This window comes from Ochlerotatus camptorhynchus, unplaced genomic scaffold, assembly GCF_037179485.1.
Source record: "Ochlerotatus camptorhynchus isolate MF236.1 unplaced genomic scaffold, CSIRO-AGI_Acam_v1.1 ptg000080l, whole genome shotgun sequence".
Lineage (NCBI taxonomy): Eukaryota > Metazoa > Arthropoda > Insecta > Diptera > Culicidae > Ochlerotatus > Ochlerotatus camptorhynchus.
This window is the reverse complement of record NW_027040570.1, coordinates 1,361,251-1,381,108: the sequence shown is the minus strand read 5'-3', so window position 1 is coordinate 1,381,108 and position 19,858 is coordinate 1,361,251. Positions and strand designations below refer to the sequence as shown.

The 19,858-nt window shown below is 41.1% G+C and overlaps 1 protein-coding gene across 2 annotated transcripts; it reads right to left on the bottom strand.

The window, feature by feature from the left end:
* Nucleotides 1-2,723: 2,723 nt before the first annotated feature.
* mio (GATOR complex protein mio) lies at nucleotides 2,724-18,665 on the bottom strand. Of its 2 annotated transcripts, none has more exons than XM_065217839.1 (6): nucleotides 18,359-18,665; nucleotides 18,120-18,302; nucleotides 17,918-18,058; nucleotides 17,732-17,851; nucleotides 15,781-17,668; nucleotides 2,724-2,882 (listed from the first exon to the last, which is right to left on the bottom strand). In XM_065217839.1, the coding sequence occupies exons 1-6, from the start codon at nucleotides 18,495-18,497 to the stop codon at nucleotides 2,783-2,785; spliced, it is 2,571 nt and encodes an 856-aa protein (XP_065073911.1). In that variant the 5' UTR covers nucleotides 18,498-18,665; the 3' UTR covers nucleotides 2,724-2,782. The 2 variants fall into 2 exon arrangements, with proteins under 2 accessions (XP_065073911.1, XP_065073912.1); XM_065217840.1 differs by having other exon boundaries at nucleotides 18,368-18,664.
* Nucleotides 18,666-19,858: the final 1,193 nt, after the last annotated feature.

The window sequence follows — 19,858 nt, the reverse complement described above, 5'->3', positions numbered from 1 at the left end:
ATTTTTTTCAACTATAAGCCACTATTTGGTCACTTATTTTTTCAACTTGGTCACTAAAGTCACTATTTTTGACAGCAGTGATCGCTACCAGCCCCGCCATTTTCAAACCATGTATGCAGCTGTCAAAAAATGGGGGAATTTTGAAATCATAAAATGGGTGGAAAATATCCATTGAAAGAATCAGTTCACGGTTGGATGGGGATATTTTTTTTTTGGTTACACATGAATTTTATGTGTTCACATAAGAACTATGTGCCCGACACATATATAACATTTGTTTATCACATTGCAAAAAATCATGTGGGAGGCACATAAAAATAATCATTGAATTTTTATTAGTATAGATAAGAACCTCCTTTATCAAACTATGTGATAGAATTAGAAGGGAAATCTGTTTGCATAGCACTGGTTATGAAAAGAGAAAGTCGATGAAGAGAATCGATCGAAGCAGATAGGACCATTTGAAATGTTCATCGAGATTTGACAAATCTCAAGTAATCATGACAGCAGTAGGTCTCTTTTCTTCATTCAAATTGTTTTCAATAATCAAACGTCATGATTACCTGGGTTTTGTCAAATAAGGTGAATATTTCCATTGCTTGCACCAAAGAATAGGCGTTATTCAAAGGGCCTTCTGTCGAGAGCTCCAAGGGAATTCTAGAAATTATTCTTAAAGTTTCTGATATTTTAAAAATTCTGAACTTTAGAGTCATGGACATTTTTCGAAGTCTACGGACGCTGTGGTTTAAATAACCTCATAACTACCTTGGAATTCATCTTAGCTATCACTTGGAATCTGGAGTTCCTCAGATCTAACTTGAAAGTAATGCTTAGATTTAACTTGCAGTTTCCTCCTATTGCAAAACCTATAAAATACCAGTTCAAGCCGCAGGGTTTTCCAAATTGATGTTGTTACTGAAGATTAATCCGCTGCGGAGTTATTAAGTTCAATGGGTAAAAGAGGAACATGTTTTAAAATTCAGAGAAGATTTTTTGTAGTTAATAGTTTTCCTAAAATTCTACTTGGCAAGAGGATTGAAGATTTCCCTGAGTAATGATGAAATTCCCTAAGAATTCAATGTTTTACAGATTTTTTAGGTAGTAGACACCCTGACACACGACTTCAATCAATACACAGAAATTAAATTTCCCCAACTGCTGTGAGCAATCAATGAACAAGGGTCACTGGATTCCCGATCGATATCCAAAACCAGCCCCTTTTCATAACCATTATTCGCACGCCAGAAGGCATACTGTCGTCTCAATTACATTCATTAACCGCACACACACCGAAAAGGGGAAAGACACTGCTCAACGCCATCATAATAAGTACAAAGCTAAAACTAAATGCTTAACCTCCCACCACACCGCGCGGCAGTTGCTGTTCCCTTTCTCTACGGTCTACACCAATCAGTGGCAAGGGGAACAACCATCCCATTGCCGACCTCCTCATCCTCCTCCTACTCCTCGTCATCCTTGTCAGGTGCCTCCGACTGAGACTACCTTCTGCCAAGCCTAAGTGGGCAAATATTTATAAGTTATGAAAACGGATTTAATTAGCAACGAGCCATTGCAACCCGTCAGGCAATTTCCTCTTCCCATTCATTTTCGCATTCTTTGCTCCGCATCGTTTAAGTGCACACTACAGAATCGCTACAAGGTAATACACTAGCATGACTTCGTAGTGGTTTTACCGACGACAACGACTACCAATCAATGCTGCAATGCACGAAAAAAAAGGTACCCCTTCGAAAGCAGTAAAATTCAATGAATTATAACAATTGACCATAGCTGTACAAATAAACTCTAATCAGCAACACTGCCCACATGACCGTCCGGGTTAAATCTAATAACGCGCAGCAATTTTCATTACGAAAACCTGTGCGACGACCATTACCCACACAGCTTGTTGTTGTTACTGTACCTATTACGTACCGCCACAGCCGTAATGAATGATAAATTTAAATCAATTATTGGGGAGCTGTTACATACAGCCTCGAACCCACTAAACGTGAAGCGGTTTCATTAAGCGTGACAAACGAAGTGGCGACTATGAAATTTGAAATGTTTCCAGTCGTTGTCTGAACATCCCTAACTTATGATTAATGTAAATGTAGTGCTTTCGGAAATATTCAATTGCCACTTTTTTTTTTGAAAAAATATTTAAAGATTTAATAGAAACAACTTGTGGGATTATTTTTTTGGCAAATAAAACTTATCGGGATTCGTGAATCGTCGGCGATTTTGAATACACGATATCAAAAATTAGGAAATGAACAAATCGGATACACTTTTACCACAAACGAAGTGACAGACGACTAACTGGCGAAGAAAACTATTGAAATAATATGGTTCACTGTAACAGAATTTTCTTCGAAGCTTGTGCCATCATGCACCAGATGGGTTAGTTTTTTGTTTTGATTTGAACAAAGTTGATTTTGTGTACAATGATTCTTTGACAGTGTGCAAAGAGTGCGTATCATTTTGTCATTTTTTTATGCATTTCAGTTTTGAGTAGAGTGAAAGAGATAGAACCAAAACATTCTAATACATTTGGTGAAAATGCTAGTACAATCCAGTAGTAGTGTTGCCATGTAGTACAATCCAGTAGTAGTGGTGTTGCCATGTGATACACTGAAAAATTGAAATAGCAGGTTAGTCACCAAAGTTTTCGAGCCGCTCCGTCTGTCACTTCGTTTGTGCTTTTACCGAGTCTCAAGTTACTTTGAGTGTGCTAATTAAGTTTTTCCGTTCCCTTCTAGAAGGACGTCGCCAGTTGATATCAGGAGAGGGTGTCTTTCTCGCGTGGAAACTGCGGCATCGGGAGATCTTTGGCGAAGCACTTGCAGCTGCACGATGTAACCGGGCACTCGGTGTTTTCGCTGGAAAGAAACAAAAAATGGATGAAATTGTTACTACCAAGTCAGATCTATGATTCTAATCAGACAAAATGAGGAGAAAATTACAATACGATGATTTGAAAGATAAGCAATAAATAGCTACCCGAAAAAAAAAATACAGTGAAATTTTCAGTGGAAACAATGCTCTAACATTAATATTTATTGTCGACAATAAAAATGATTGTTATAATGTTGTACCCTTCCGAAAACGGCAAAACTGCTACCTAGCTGTACAATGAATGTACATAATAAAATGTTGTTACAATGATTTTTATCGTATTTTTCATTTATTTTATTGTTAACATGATTCGATCATGAACAATAATGAACAACTCTATTACAATAAAAATTGTTGTTACATTAAATATTGGTGTATTTTCATTGTGGGTTACTTTACGAACAATAAAAATAAATCTGATTGAAGCATGCAGACTATGAGAGGGTCAGCAACACTGCCAATGTAATTAAGATAGGCGCTGCTCGTATGGCTCTGGCTGTGACAGTTCGTTTGGCTCAAAACCAGGCAATCCGCGTCCGCTCATATCTTATCCTAGACCCTCTCTAAAGCTTAATGGAGACCTTTTCCGTGCAGTCAATAATCATACAATAATAATAAAAAATTCCACCACTTGAAGATGTCAGGAAAGAACTCTCAGGTGGAAGCATATTTCATGGGCGATTCTCTCCAGTCGAATGCATTAACTTATCAACGACGCTCAACCACCAAGGAGACGTGACCTAGGGATATCGAGCGCAGGGGAGTTGGCCTGCATTTCTCACAAGTTCCGGATCGAATCTCGATCCATAACCAGTAAAAAAAGGACCACCCGTAACAGACATACCACCCCCTTCCCTTCCCGGGGCAATGTTTTATTTTTTCGATTTATTTTTAAAGTCGATAAAGTAGATCTGTCAAGCCAACACATACACTCTAAAGTACACTGTTATTTTTTTTAATCAATAAATTCGCCAACCAACAGTAAAATAACAATAATATATAATGTTATTGAAAAAAAACTATATGGGAAAATCACGAAAATTTCATTGTTAAGATACTTAACAACCCCCCTTTTTTATTGTAAATTTTCCATTTACCATGAAATTTATTGTTTTGTACAACATAAATCAATGTAATTTTATTGTGGACGTAACAATATAAATCATTGTTAAGACAATAATTTTCGTCTTATTGTTACATTGTTTTTTAATGTATTTTTGTTGTTATTTTTTTTTCGGGTAGGCAATTTGTAACTGCCCCGAATTGTGGATGTAGCTGGGGAGAGTAGTAGAATAGCCATAGACGGCTCCAGGCGTCTTACAAATGGGGGCGATTCGTTTGTTTATAATACTAATGGGGTGAAAAGTATCCTCCTTGGGAATGATTTTTTTTTATTCAATATAGTCCCCGATACACTTGTTCCAGCGATTGTCCAACTTCAGGATCACGTCCGAAAAGTAATTTTTCGGAAGGTCAGCAAAATACTCCTCCGAGGCGTCGATGATTTCCTCACGTGAGCTGATTTTTTTTTATTGATGAGCCATCTTTTGAGGTTTGGGAAGAGCTAATAGTCTGAGGGAGCCAACTCAGGCGAATACGGTGGATACGGAAGCAATTGGAGCCGTAAGTCATTGATTTTAGCCGTGGTTGCGATGTTCTTGAGCGCCGGCGCATTGTCTAGCAAAAACATTTTTTTTTTCATTTCATGTTAGGCCGTTTTGCAGAGATTTCGGCCTTTAATCGCTCCAATAATGCACAGTAATACCAACAATCAATACGAAACTAACGATTTTAAATTGGTTCACCACTTTAGTAGCCTATTGGTCCCAAGCAAACGATTAACGTACCCTATTCTAGTCGAAATTCTGGTACTACGCAATGTTTGTTTTGATTCGCTATGAAAGTTTGACAGATAAAATGAGGGGTTATTGGTTTTTCCTATGTTTCGAGGGGTGATTCGACAAGCTTGGGACCGAAGATAGTACCAGAGGTGAGCCAAAAAGTTGAGCACGTTTCTTCGGGACCTACTTGTCTTAGAGTTACCTCTATAGTAATACCATAGAAGTAACTCTAAGACCAGAAGGTCCCGAAGAAATGTGCTCAACTTTTTAGCTCAACTCTGGTACTCTCTTCGGTCCCAAGCTAATCGATGCACCCCTCGAAACATAGGAAAATCCACTAACCCCTCATTGTATCTGTCAAACTTTCATAGCGAATCAAAACAAACATAGTGTAGTACTGGAATTTATACTAGAATGGGGTACGTTAATCGATTTGCTTGGGATCAATAGGCTAGTCAGGTAGTGAGCAAATTTAAAATCGTTAGTTTCCACCGGTTGGTAATAAAGGGCGAACACGAAATTATTGCGACACATTCAACAGGGCATAACTTTTTTACCATTGGGTAAAAATCAACCAAATTTTGCACACTTTCTCATTGATGTGTATTGTGTACATGCTGTCAAACTCGAAGTCGTGTTTTTCGATTCAACGAAAATGGAGGTGAACCAACGCGAGTTGAGAGAACAAATTCTTTCCAAACACCTGGAATTTCCTGACCTGTCGCACCGGCAGTTGGGAAAAATGTTGAACATTCACCATTCAACCGTCTCCAGAGTGTTGAAGCGGTTCCAGGAGCGGTTGACGTTGGACCACGGCAAAGGAGCTGGAAGAAAACCGGGACCGGAGAACAAAAAGACGGAGGGAAAGGTGAAGCGGATGATTAAAGCAAATCCCAACGTCTCAAGCCGTGATTTGGCTAAAAAGATCGGCATGTCGCAGAGCTACGTCCAGAATACAAAGAAGAGAGCTGGACTACATACATACAAGGTACAGAACTTCCCAAACCGCGATGAGCGGCAACAATCGACGGCTAAAACTCGGGCACGGAAGCTCTACGAGAAGATGCTGACAAAATATGGCTGCTGTGTGATGGACGACGAAACGTATATAAAAGCCGATTTTAAGCAAATTCCGGGGTTGGAGTTTTTCACCGGCAAGAGCAAGTTCGATGTGGACGACAAATTTAAGAAGAAGAAAATGTCGAAGTTCGCCTCCAAATATCTCATTTGGCAGGCCATCTGCTCTTGCGGACTGAGGAGTGAGCCTTTCGTGACAAAGGGCACAGTAAATGGCGAGATCTACAAATCTGAGTGCCTCGAGAAGCGCCATGAAAAATATGAAAACAACATCAAGTCAGTTTGTCCCATCTAGCAAAGTAATCGCATATCAGTCCCATCCTGAAATTCAATCTCGTCCATAGTTCAAGTTAAAGTTCTGCTTTTCGAATTACCATATTTTTTGTTGATATAACAGAACATGCAAGCTTCATTGTGACAGATTTTAACTTGAAAAAAATATCAATAAATTTACTATGATTTTTCAAATATTTACATGAGAATTGCACTTCGTAACTTCGACTGCCATTTTCTCAATGCCTACTTTTTCCATATGGGACTGATATGCGATTATAGGCAGTGGAGTGGTATGAAGCCAATTCTGTCCATTTTGCTCCAAAGGACATGAATCCGCCAAACTGTCCGTACTGAGCAGTACTGGGCAATAATGAAGCGGGAACTTCGGAAGAGCAAGAAGACAGTCAAAGACGAGAAGGACATGTTAAGAAAATGGAAAAAAAAACTGAGAAACTGGTACCGGATGACACTGTAAAGACTTTGATGGAGGGCATCAAGCGAAAATGCGTTCTATTTTAAACTCAAGGCTCCATCGATTAACTTTTCTTTTGATTTTTGAAGTAAATATATGTATAAAACTACCCTAAAATTTTGGTTTGATTCTAAACATTATAAGAAAATTGGCATGACATTTTCGGTGTCGCAATAATTTCGTGTTCGCTCTTTAGTCACTGTTGATGGTTTTTCCTTTTTCGAGGTAGTTCACGAAGAGTATGCCATGACAATCCCAGAAAACCGATGCCATAACCTTTCAGACCCATCGAGCCTCCCTCGGCCGCTTCGGAGCACTCGTGCCGGCTTCAGTCCATTGCCGGGCATTCATTCTGTTCTCTAGGGTGTAATAGTGGATCCAGGTTTCATCAACAGTTACCAATCGACGCCAAAAGTCCGCCCGATTCCGCATCAGCAAGTCCAAACACTCTTTCGAAGTGCTCTCGCATTCGTGTTTTTGGTCAAGAGTGAGCTTGCGCGGCACCCAGCGGCAGGATAACTTTTTCATATGCAGAATTTCGCCCAAAATATGGCGTATGCGCTCAGTACTAACATAGAGGTAACTCTAAGACCAGAAGGTCCCGAAGAAACGTGCTCAACTTTTTGGCTCACCTCTGGTACTATCTTCGGTCCCAAGCTAATCGATTCACCCCTCGAAACATAGGAAAAACCAATAGCCCCTCATTTTATCTGTCAAACTTTCATAGCGAATCAAAACAAACATAGTGTAGTACTAGAATTTCGACTAGAATGGGATACGTTAATCGTTTGCTTGGGACCAATAGGCTAGTCAAGCAGTGAACCAATTTAAACTCGTTAGTTTCGAATTGATTGTTGGTACTAATCTTTGCGGTATCTGCTAGCTCGCGCACCTTCACTTTCCGGCCAGCCAACACAATTTCATGCGGACTTGATCGGTAGTGGAGTTGCGGCCACCACGAAACTCTCGAAACCAATATTTGACGGTGTAATCTGACGGAGCATTATCCCCATAATATTTATCCAACTTTTCTTTTGTTTCCTTCACCGCTTTGCCTCTCAAAAAATAATGTTTTATGAGAGAACGAAAATCGTTTTTAACCATACTCAACATGATGCCAAACACGTCAACAACAATCAACTGTCAAAACTAAAGACAGTATCGCACTGAAATTTGACATATCTGCCTAAATATGAACGGACTATAAGACACCATAACCTTTTTTTCAGTAGCAGCGCATTCTGGCGGTCAAGGAGGTTACTTTTCACCCCACCTAGTACAGTACTTTTCCGATTTTGTCAGCCCCTTCTTAAATTTTAGGTTTACAAAAACGGGAAACAACATTTTTTATTCGATAAATAATGAAATTGTTGTAGGGTAAGGTGGGGTAATACGCGCCATGGTATAATATTACCAACAGCCAAGGGGTAGATCACTCTGCACACCAATCTTGGGTCATCTGTTTTTGTCAATGTGCCGCAGGTGTGCCGATTGTGCCGGGCATAGAGCAAGCTGCGATTGTTTGTAAAATATCCATCCCGGCAACCCGGTATTTCTGACACCTTGAATGTTTAGGTTTGAAATCGCTTTATCATCGGCCGGAAAGAGTTGAAACCGGTGGGGAACATTGTTAGAAACCGAATATATAGAGGATGATGCATATGACGTCTGTTGTTTGTTTTGTGTGAATTGCAGCATTATTTGAATTAAGGGTGCTAATGGGGTTTGATTATCTGCCTCTTTTTCTTGAGCCCACTCTAGAACCTACATTGCGTATTTAGATCTATAAATGAACCGAGAAGTGAACTGCTGGTCTATTCAATTAGAGGATGTTCCTGAATATACAGTCAAACAGCGCGTAATGTTGTGAACAACTTCAATGACAAATGTCCAGCAGTGCTCCCACTTTATTTACAACAATCCAATGCCTACGAGATTGTGCCGAAGGTAAGCCGATGGATGGGCCCAAACTGTGCCGAATCTAATTTCGGCACAATGTGCTGAGTGACTTACTCCTTGCCAACAGCGCTTATTTACGTGTTTGGAATAATGCACTAAAATTAAGTAGATTCATGCCCTTGAGCCTCAAAATAAACCACGGCGAACACAGATGCTTCAGAATCCTTATATCCGGACTGATTTGAGTTTTGGACGTTACTGTTTTTGTAAACAATGACCGAACAATCGCCGATTTCCCGCGAATAAAAGCTCAATCTCGAAAAATAAAAACACAATCAGGGAAGAGAGATTCCTCTAATATTTGGTATAGTTTGTACTAGTATTAAGTTGTATTGTGAAGGAAACCTCCCCTCAACAATATGTACACGTCACTATTATGTGGTTCACACTTAGATATTTCTTTCTTATTTGGTAGTCATTGCATATATAAAATACTAAATAAAAGAAATCCATCTTAAAGAAAAGAAAAAAGTTCGTATTCTTTGTGAAATTTAGATCCAGAGATTGCTTAGAAAGGGGCATGCTCGGCTGGCTAAATGTTAAATTTTAAACCCGTTGCCGGATGTTTGTAGCCAGGGGTAAGTCACTCTGCTACCTTGTGCCTGTGCTGATTGTGTTTCGTGTGTGTTTCTGCATGTCGACCTAGTTGTTAAAATAGAGACCGAAAATTAATTATTAGTGGCAACCATTACATCCACATTTGTTCACAAACAGAATTCTTTTTTTTTTGCTCTCACCAAAAATATCTAATTTATTAATGCACAGTGTAAGCATCGGTTGGAAACTAACGATTTAAAATTGACTCACTACTTGACTAGCCTTTTGGTCCCAAGCAAATCGATTAACCTACCCCATTTTAGTCGAAATTCTAGTACTACACAATGTTTGTTTTGATTCGCTATGAAAGTTTGACAGATAAAATGAGCGGTTCGTGGATTTTCCTATGTTTCGAGGGGTGTATCGATTAGCTTGGGACCGAAGAGAGTACCAGAGTTGAGCCAAAAAGTTGAGCACGTTTCTTCGGGACCTTCTGGTCTTAGAGTTACCTCTATGGTGTAAGCATTGAATCCAAGTAAAAAGCACACGTCAACGTAAACAACTTACAAGAATTCAAGTTTTCATCCCTGATCGTCATCCGCATCACCTATCTAAAAGAGTGTGCTGTATATGTCCGACTCCGATCTCCACAAGTACTCTCTCAGCAGTCAAATTCTCAAGCTTGAGATCCTGACTCAAACCAGTAAAGCCCTCTCGAATCCATCCCAAACGAATTCCAGTCGCAATCAAGCCCTGATAACCCAGCCGAGCATGCCCTTTTCTAAGCAATATCTAGATCCAAATTTCGCAAAGAATACGTACTGGTTTGTACGCCGCAGCTAGTAGGAAGGATCTCTCTGATTTGGTATTGTGTATATGGAATGACTACCAAAGTAGAAAGAAATATCTCTCTTCAGCTATCAGTCAATAATTGACGTGATAATAACTATCCGCTCCTTCATTCATACATAGTTCCAGATATTCTAGCTTGTTCTAGAAGCTAAATTGTCTGTTTTTTCAATGTCCCAATTGCGGGAGTGAGTGTTACTTCCATGTCCCGATCAGATTTCTGTGGAATCCTACAGATTGCTGGAGGGAGATGTCACCTTCAGAAAAAAAAAATCACCAAACTCTAAAAAGGACATCAAACGAATGTAAACAACATACTTGGCTCTAGGCAGTGCTGCCAGAAAAGATTGAAAAATTTGTTCTCATGGTGATTGAAGGGTGTTTCAGTGTGTCGAAGAGTGTTTTTGATGTGTTTAACACAACGTTCTTCTTCTTCTTCGCATTTCAAGCTTTTTGCATATCGCTTATTAGCTTATTGCGTGCTCTCAACTTAGTGTTCTAGATTAGAAATACTCAGAGGGAGAGATATGCGGAGAAAGCAAAATACAATTCGGTAGCAGGAATTTGTAGCTAAAATATCTTGAAACCCTTGCTAGAAGCTAGTATTTCAAATGACTTTTATTTTTGATTCGATTTACGTGCAAAATAATAATTGATTGCATCGCAATATTTTGCACATTTCTTGGTGCCATTCATTAACCAACGAAGACCAATTAATCAATAGAGTCAGAATATTGTTTTTGGTTCCAAAAACTAGTTAAATTTGAGAAGCACACGAAACATAAAGGTGATTGAATTTCTGTTCGATTGCAATACTTCAAAATTTATTCTAGTAAGAATAAGAAATCCTCGGAAAATTGTAATTGGAATATTCGATTGGCTCAGATTTTGACAGTTCATTTGGCTCAAAAAGCCGGCGCCGGTGGTGTAGTGGCAAGCGTGACTGCTTTCTAACACCCCAATGGGTCTAGGTTCAATCCCCAGCCGAGGTCGGTGGGATTTTTCTGAGGCATAAAAATCTCTGGTCACGTCTTCCTTCGGAAGGGAAGTAAAGCCGTTGGTCCCGGCCCATGTGTGTTGTGAATGGGTGCGATATCCTACGCAGGTGTGGAAGCTGCCTTCCTGCACCTTCGGTTGCCGTCAATGGATGGCAATCGATGTCCGTCGGTGATTGGCACTAGATTGCGGAACAGAGACCGACGTTAAATAAAGGAAAGACGATTTGGCTCAAAACATTCTCTCCGCTCATCTCTCCTCCTAGTATTTCTATTCTAGATGCACTTCCACAGTTATTAATTGAGAACTTTCGATGCCTGTACCATTTTTGCATTGGTATAATTGTGTGGCAAGTCCAATCATACTTCTAAGCCCGGGGAAGTCGAGAAATTTTCCAACCCGAAAAATTCCTAGACCGGACCGAGAATTGAACCCAGCCACCCATCTGTCAAACTTTCATAGCGAATCAAAACAAACATAGTGTAGTACTAGAATTTCGACTAGAAAGCGATACGGTAATCGATTTGCTTGGGACCAATAGGCTAGTCAAGTAGTGAGTCAATTTTAAGGTGATACTCTAAGGAAGCCTTAGCGTGAAACTTTAAAGGCACAAATGTCAGCTTCCACAAAACATACAAATTTGAAATTGCTACTCCTTGTTTGCTGTGCTACCACAATACCATAACATAACATTTGATAACGGCACAAAAGCATTTGTAAACAAACTTCCTAAGGCCCTTTACACGCGAACCAAAGTACTCCCACGCAAACCAACAACATCATCGGATAAAGGCAACTATCACCTTTCCGAAAGTGGTATTGGTTTGCGTGGGCGTACTTTGGTTCGCGTGTAAAGGGCCTTAGAAAGTTTGTTTACAAATGCTTTTGTGCCGTTATCAAATGTTATGCCTGATATGGTGATATCAATAGCTTTGCACATCATAGTTAAATATTCTACAATATTCTACTTTATCGACTTCTACTTTGCCGACTCTAAAAACGAATCGACAAATATATATAAACAAAACTGCCAGAGGCCAGAGCTTTCACATATCTTTTTAATGGGTCTGATTTGGGATTCGATCATGGACTGCCGGAGTCTTCGTTCGATCCCACTGTGCCACGGTTGTTCTCATATATGAGGCGGGTTGATAGGATAAAGTCACAACTCTTGTTTTCGATGTTTACCTTTCTAAGCAAGCAATTCACATCGCATTGAAATGCACAACACTTTAAATCCATCTGTTTTAAACAGTAGTGTGATTCAATGTGCAACACTTGAATAGATAGTGAAAGAGTTTCAACATTTCAAGGCTTGAAACACTAGAAATTAACGTGTATAACACATTGAGCCAAGGTGAAATACACTTCAAGTAAATCTGATTGTGCATTTAAAAAATCAAGTGTTTAAACACTTCGATCAAACGTGTGGAATTTTTTGAGTGTATCTAGAATTGTATCACTCAGGCTACACTGTAAATAATTGTGGAGACGGATGTCCTCATGAAATGAAGTAGTGTCCATTGGTTTGTTGGAGGATCTTTTAGTGCCAATGCGCTGAAATGCAGTTTTCATTTACTTTTCTATTCAAATAGCTTCAGATTTCTTCAATTTATCTTGCGAACTTTCATCTGACTTGTTGTCTTAAATGTTTTATGTGTTGTCATGTGAACAAGGTCTCCAACTCGATCTTCAAGGAATGATATAGAAGAGTGCACGGATGGATTTGAGTTCACTCACTCGACAAAAAGTGACACAACAGCGGGGCCCTGTTTACTAAAAATGAACACATAAAAAATGCTCGCGTAACACTTTTGAAAAGGGCCTATCAACTTTTGTAAAGAAACTTCCTAGGTCCTTTTCACGAGAACCGAAGTACGCCCACGCAAACCAAGAGCACTATTGGGAAGGGGAGAATTTCCCCTAGCCGATGGTGTTGTTAGTTTGCGTGGGCGTATTAGGTTCGCACGAAAAGGGCTTAACAAGTTTTGTGTACAAAAGTTGATAGGCCCGTTTCAAATATTACGTGAGTATCATTCATGTGTTCATTTTTAGTAAACAGGGCCCCGCTGTTGTGTCACTTTTTGTCGAGTGAGTGAACTCAAATCCATCCGTGCACTCGTCTGTTGATTCAGTGTTCGAAAATCCTAAAAGCAGCTGTCAGTGACGATTGTCAATTTCGGTTGTCAAATCTGACGTCAAATGCTAATTCTGGATCTACAATAGAAAAGGGCTCATCAGCATTTGTAGACAAACCATTCCAAAGCCCTTTACTCACGAAAGCCACCCACGCAAACCAACACCATCATCGGATAGCGGAAACTTCCACCGACACGATTATTTTGTTGGTTTGTGTGGGCGGCCTTCGATTTGTGAGGAATGGGCTTTGGACCGGTTTGTTTACAAATGCTGATGAGCCATTTTCTATTGTTGATTCAGAATTTTTCTCTGAACTGGATGAACATCGACGCGCAGGTAGTTTGTTCGTTCCCCGGGTCATGAACTGCCAAAACTGGCACACGGCGAATGAGAACGACCCAATCGACTCATAATCGCCAAAAGTGCAGGACCTCAGCGATGAGTAAAATTTGTCTCATGATGTCCTGTATAAAACCTAACAAATCTGCCGGAAAATGAGGAAATTGACGAAAATTTTATTAAAGTCTCGGAGTAGTACTAATAGACTGAGTGAATCTAGGAGTGAATCCAATCTTTACTTTTCTCAAATTCGGAAATTTTTCCCTGGAAAATCCTGGAAAAACCTGGGAAAACATGAGGCAAATTTACTCATCGCTGAGTTCCTGCACTTTTTGCGATTATGAGTGAACTAAACTCAAATTAGGGTCGTTCTCATTCGCCGTGCAGTAATGCGAGAGAACCCTAATAAAATTGTTATGGTTATTTTGCTTAACGACTTGTTCGGGGTATCATCCAAACCATTTTAGGAATAGTTCTATTATTTGGGTTATCATTCGTTTATGGTATTTTTTAAGAGGAAGCTTGATGATGACGCCTGTGCAGCTAGCTACTGCACTAAAATGAGTGTACTGCAAGGGCACTCCTCCTCATGGTCTCTCGTCGCGCCCGGTGTACAAACAACACGGGGGAAATTTGAACGCTCTCTTAAGGAACGTTCCAGACAGTATTTTGCAGAAATGTTTGAGACAGCCAAGCCATCGACCAACGACGCAAACCCCTTCGCTCTTTTGTCAGATGACGAGTCTGACTTGGCTGAGGAGGGAACTCCTTTCAGTTTTCCGGAAGTTTCTTCAGGGAAACGAAGACGCATCCGTTCGCGGATAATCGCTGATCAGGAACCGCAAATCAGCTTACCCAAATCAAAGAGTGGTGAAAAAAGACAAGTTTCAAATCCTCCTGGAATTTTGGGTGTTTTTTTATACACCAGTATTTTGTCAAGCAGTTTCGAGGTTACTTTTTATTTTTATTGATTTTCATAAATGTCTACATTTCTTAATGTTCTGAACTAGTACATATCTAGAAAATATCGAGAATTTATTTAATATCGACATTTAATCGATAGCATAATAAGACGTCTTCAGGCTCTACAAATTGGCTAAGAGTTCAGGAATTTTTCTTTAAACTCAGGGAACTTCGTAAAACTTCAAACGTAAAACTAACTTCTAAGAAGTTCAGATGACATAGTAGAAATTAACGAAACTTAGTAGAACTTCTGGGAACTTCATAGAGCTTCAGAAAAATTGTGCGTTGATCTTTTGCATTGCAGTTATAAGCTGCCATTGATTTTGCTTGGCCTTCGGACTGCTATTAGGGACGATTCCAATTGCTCCGAGGCGGAAATGGTTTACGGACAACCACTCCGCATTCCTGGCGAATTTTTCGAGGAGCACAAGGATCTATCAATCGATCGATCGGATTTTGTGAAATCACTTCGCCAAGTAGTCGAGAATATCAAACCCATTGAAGACGTTCACTACCCATAACCGCATATCAGTCCCATATGGATAGGAAATCAAGCAAAGATGAGACTTATATGAGTCATCATCCCAAACAGCGTTTGTTTTTACCTAACGACCTTGGAGCATGTAAATACGTTTTCGTCAGGATAGATACGGTTAAACGATCTCTGCAACATCCGTATGAGGGTTCCTACGAAGTAATCGAGCGAGGAGACAAACACATGCTAATCTACATCAAGGGGAAGAAGCAGAAGATCTCCATCAACAGATTGAAGCCGGCTTATTCATATAATCAAACCGTGGAGTCACACCCGGTTCCTGGCGTCAGACTTACGCCCTCAGGCCATCGAGTAAGATTCCTGGCGTAACTGGTGGACGGCAACACTGCCACCGAAGAGAAAAACAGATTTAGAGACTAGAAAGAGTTGATTTATTCGTCTTGTCCGATATTACCCGAATAACCCGGAACGTCCGTAATTCCCACAGGTCATTCAATTTATCAATAATTAACGCAATGGAAACAATTTTACCTAGCTACGGATCGTACTCCATTAAAAGTTGACAACACTGCTCTGGAGACAGTAAAGCAGAGGAGATTATTAAGCGAGTGTCTGGATTATGCATTAAAGAAAAGGAGAGATTAAATTTATTGGAAAGTCTAATCGATTTAGTAAACCAGGACATACGAAAAAGGACTGCAGGAGACCAGCAAGTAACGGCTATATCGGTCGTGAACGGTAAGACAATCACCTTTATGGGAAGTTACGGAACTACCGAAGAGGCCCAATAATTGTGGAAAGATAACTTTCTGTGTGGATTTGAACGGTTTATCAATTGATCACAACCCAAATGTTCTACTTAACGGACCTTTCACAATCTTTAGCTTTTTAAATAGCAGATGAAAAAAGTTGCACCCACAAAAAAGTTGAATACTCACTTGAACCACTCAGCCAGATGTTCAGTATGGCCACCGTGTCGACAGGTCTGACACCACGAGAACCACTTGGAGAACGGCTTCGATTGCCAGCCGATCTGGCCCTGGGCGGCATGCCCTTGCGAGATGGCACCCATCGTCGTTCCCATGTGCAGTAGACACAGCGCACACCGTGGCAGCGGCTTCCGACAGTTCGGACACGAGGACAGCTTATGCATAACGGCCGCATTGCTCCGAAGGCGGGCATCCTCCTGCAGGGCCATCGAGACGTTCTTACCGCAAAAGTTGCACAGCAGGAACACGGAGCGCGAGTTCTGTGGCGGCGAACGGATTCGCCCCAGAGTTATATCTAGCTGGGCACGCTGTTCCCACAGGCCCCAGATATCGAGCAGGTCCCGGTAGGTGGAGATCCAGTACTGAACGCGGTAGTCGGTGAGCAGATCCGAGGTTAGGAAGCGAGCGGCAATCAGCGCTACAGTCTGGACGTCCTCCGTTCGATCCAGGTGGCTTTGCAGAAGCTTGATGCCATCGTTGGTGGCACCGGTCAGTAGGAGCCCGTTCAAATCGCCCGATTCGATGCAGTTGGCGACCATGCCTTTGATGTACTCGGCAAGCTTGAGATCCGAGAGAAAGTTGCAAGCGAAAGCCATCCGATCGCAGAGGGAAATCTCCGTTTCGTTGGTTACGGTTTCGAAGCCGTCTTTTTCATGCGCCAGGAAGGAGAACATACACCGGAGGTACGGGTCATCGATTTGCGTTCGGGCAGCACCGCATTGCTTGCGCCAAAGGCCGGAACGTTCGGCACTGAATCCGGACAGGGCTATGGCCGCTACTCGGAGCAGGGAGCTAGGATCGGATGATTGTTCTGCTCCACGACCAAGGATGTCGATGGCCTGCTTAATCCGAAAGTGGAAACAAGCAATCAGAGCTGCGCGGGTGTATTCCTTATTTGAGCAAAGTTCATCGATGAATGCTAGGAACGAGGACTCCTTGCTCCGATCGAATGTCCATCCGCAAAGCAGCTGAGCTGTGTCTCGGTGTTCGCTTCGGTAAACTACCAGGCCGCTTCCGATACTGAAATCGAGCCATTTCATCATGACCGGATCCGAGCGGGACATTGCCGGCCCATCCGGTGCGCTACAAACTCCAAGGATAGTGTTCAAACCGAGTTTGCAATCTTCTTTGATCATGTGACTGAGCAGACGCCAAACTCCTCGCAGATTTGCATTCCCAGCGAGATCGCCGTTACGATGCATCTCCGCCGTCAGTCCGTAGTTGTTTAGTGCCCTTTTCTGGATTGTCTCAGCGATGTCTTCCTCGTAGCTATCGATTCCACAGTCCCATTGGTTCAACGAATCTGTAGGAGACGTCGGTGGGGAAGGCGATGTAAACTGCTGCAGCTCGTTCCCGTTGTTGCCGTACAGATTGTTATTATTGTCCCATGAGATTGCTACCCGCTGAGGGATTCTGTAGTCGCAAATGGTCCCCGTTCCGGATAGGGCCAACATTCGTTCCAAATCGAACGGATGCCACGAAAGGTAGCCCATGGTAGGCATTCGATTCCCGGTTCGTGCTTGAAAGGGGGAAACGAACCGCTTGATCGAGTGTGGATCTCCGCCGTCCATCTCCGAGCCGGGCCAGTGTAGATCGATCAAGTTGATAAGCGGTGAATCTCGTTGCAGCGTGGTCAGAACAGAAGAGCGCGTTGGACACCACGACAGGTGGGTAATGTTCTTCTGCATCTGAATCTGACTGATGGGTTTATCGAGCGAACGCAAATCCCACAAATTGATGACGTTGTCTACGTAGCTGGATAGGTAGCGACCGTTCGGAGCGATGCACAATCCGTTGACGGTGCGGGCGTTGGCCACCGTTACAATCGCGGGATTTTCTGTGAATGAAATTACCTTTCGTAAATCTCTAATCAATGATGCGAAGATACCGGTAAACTCACGTCTGAAATCCATCATCTTAATATGCTTGTGACTCATCCCGGCGATCATGACCTGCGGGAAAGTCTTATCCCAGCAGATTGAATGTGCCGTTTCCGATAGGCCGATTAGTTGAAGGATTGCTAAAACAAAGAATAAATTCCCGTTATTACGGAAACATCCCCTGTAAGTTATTGCAAAATCCTTACACGACTGATTCGGAACGCCCCGTTCCGTATCCCAGATGGTGATGCAGTGATCCGAACGATTTCGATCGTGTCCCATTGCCAGCAGACTTGGTTCCAGCTCACTCCATGCGAGACATGTGCACGGACGCGACAATCTCGGTGCTGCACACAGAAAAAAGCCATAAGTAAACCTTCAAAAATACCTTCAATAAGAAATCCCTACTAAATTCCACATTATTCTCGGAGGCGAAATTGCACAGTGCCACCTTTCCATTTGGCAGCCCAGTTGCGAACAGAATCTCCCCCGTCGAGTGGTAGGACGGTGCAACCGACCGGATGAACTGATAGCGCGTCTCGAAGGCAATCAGCGTGGCAGTGGTGTTTTTCGAAATGTTCAAGTTTATATCTGTGAACGAATTGGAATGAACTTGTTGTTTAGAAATTGTAGAAATCAAAACCTACGCAACTCACTGGTATTAATGCCATGATCGATCAGATCTCGATGCTTCACTTGGTAAAGGTTGATTTCCGACCCGGCTGCCGTGAGGAATCGATCCGGATACTTGGGAAACCAGTGAAGTTCGACTACGGTTTGAGTCATGGTTGTTTTTGTTGTCGTACCCTATTCAAGCTTTCATATTACTGCACCAATCTATTCTAATCGATTTCCACTCGCAAAAACGGCAGTTTACTTCACGGATGAGGAAAATGCTTTTAACTTGATGGAATTTTCAGTTTTCCGGTGAGATTTTCTGTTATCAAAGCGCACATCGACTGTTGGTACTGATAAGAGTGAACACCTTGTTTTGGTAAATACGCATCAACCGGTGACGAATATTTTGACAGATGTGAACGATCGGCGCGCGCGAAGTTAGCTCTCTGAATCAGAGCTGCCAGATTTTCACCAGAAATGAATATCAATACCAGAGCTTAAAATTATTGACCGCCTACCCGCATAAACGCGAACCATGCCAAACGAACCGATAATGGTTATAAATTGTTTATAATCCCTGCTAAACTTCAACTGAAATGGTTATGGAACTTTACATGAACGTTTGTGTGATAAAGTTTTAACCTTATGTATTATGGTTTTTTGGAAGCGGACCTTACAAATAACACTAGTTTACAAAACAACATAAAAAGTGTGAACTTTAGTGGTTGACCAACGTTTCTAATGCAAAATCCTACGCTGAATTCAATGCCGTGGTCAGAAAAAATTAAAGTAGAGCCATTTTTGAGATATACAAACATTTTGATTTTTTTGAATTTTGGGCAAAAGTACGATTACTAAAATGTCAATATCTTTGGAACTAGTGCACCAATTTTAAATCTTTTTTTATGAAAATGAAGCTAAATAAATTTGCTATCGTTCACTAGAATATTACGTCTTGATTAAAAATTTTATTTTGAAGTCATTTAAAAATTTACAGCATTTTTTTTTTTATTTTTCCTGCGAATTTTCCATAAAAATCTTGTTTTAATCAACATTTTTAATGGGATAAAAAGATTCAAAAAATCATTCCATAATTTATTCTTAAAGTCCATTAAAAACTGGAAAGAATAAGCCTTTAATGGATGAAATTGGTTGGAAATTGTCGAAGTTATGAAATTTTTTGTAACATCATGCAAATTGAATGTTCAAAGATTGGCCGTTGTCCCGCTCCTAGGTTCATGCACCACTTCCAGTAAGCCTTTCTGCGGACGTGTACGCATACGGTGCATTTCACTAACACTACCAGCTGTCACGCAAAATTAAATGGGATATTTTCAACAATATAATTTACGCTAGTGTTTGTGAGACCGCTCGGCGAGAACCTAACGCAACCAACTCAATTTGACAGCTTTCTTTCTTTAACATTGCTTAACGATGTATACGACAAAACGTGAATTCAAGTGTAAAAATGATCCTCAAAAGTTTTGTTACGCGTGTGGCAACTATATATTTACAAAATCGGTCAATTT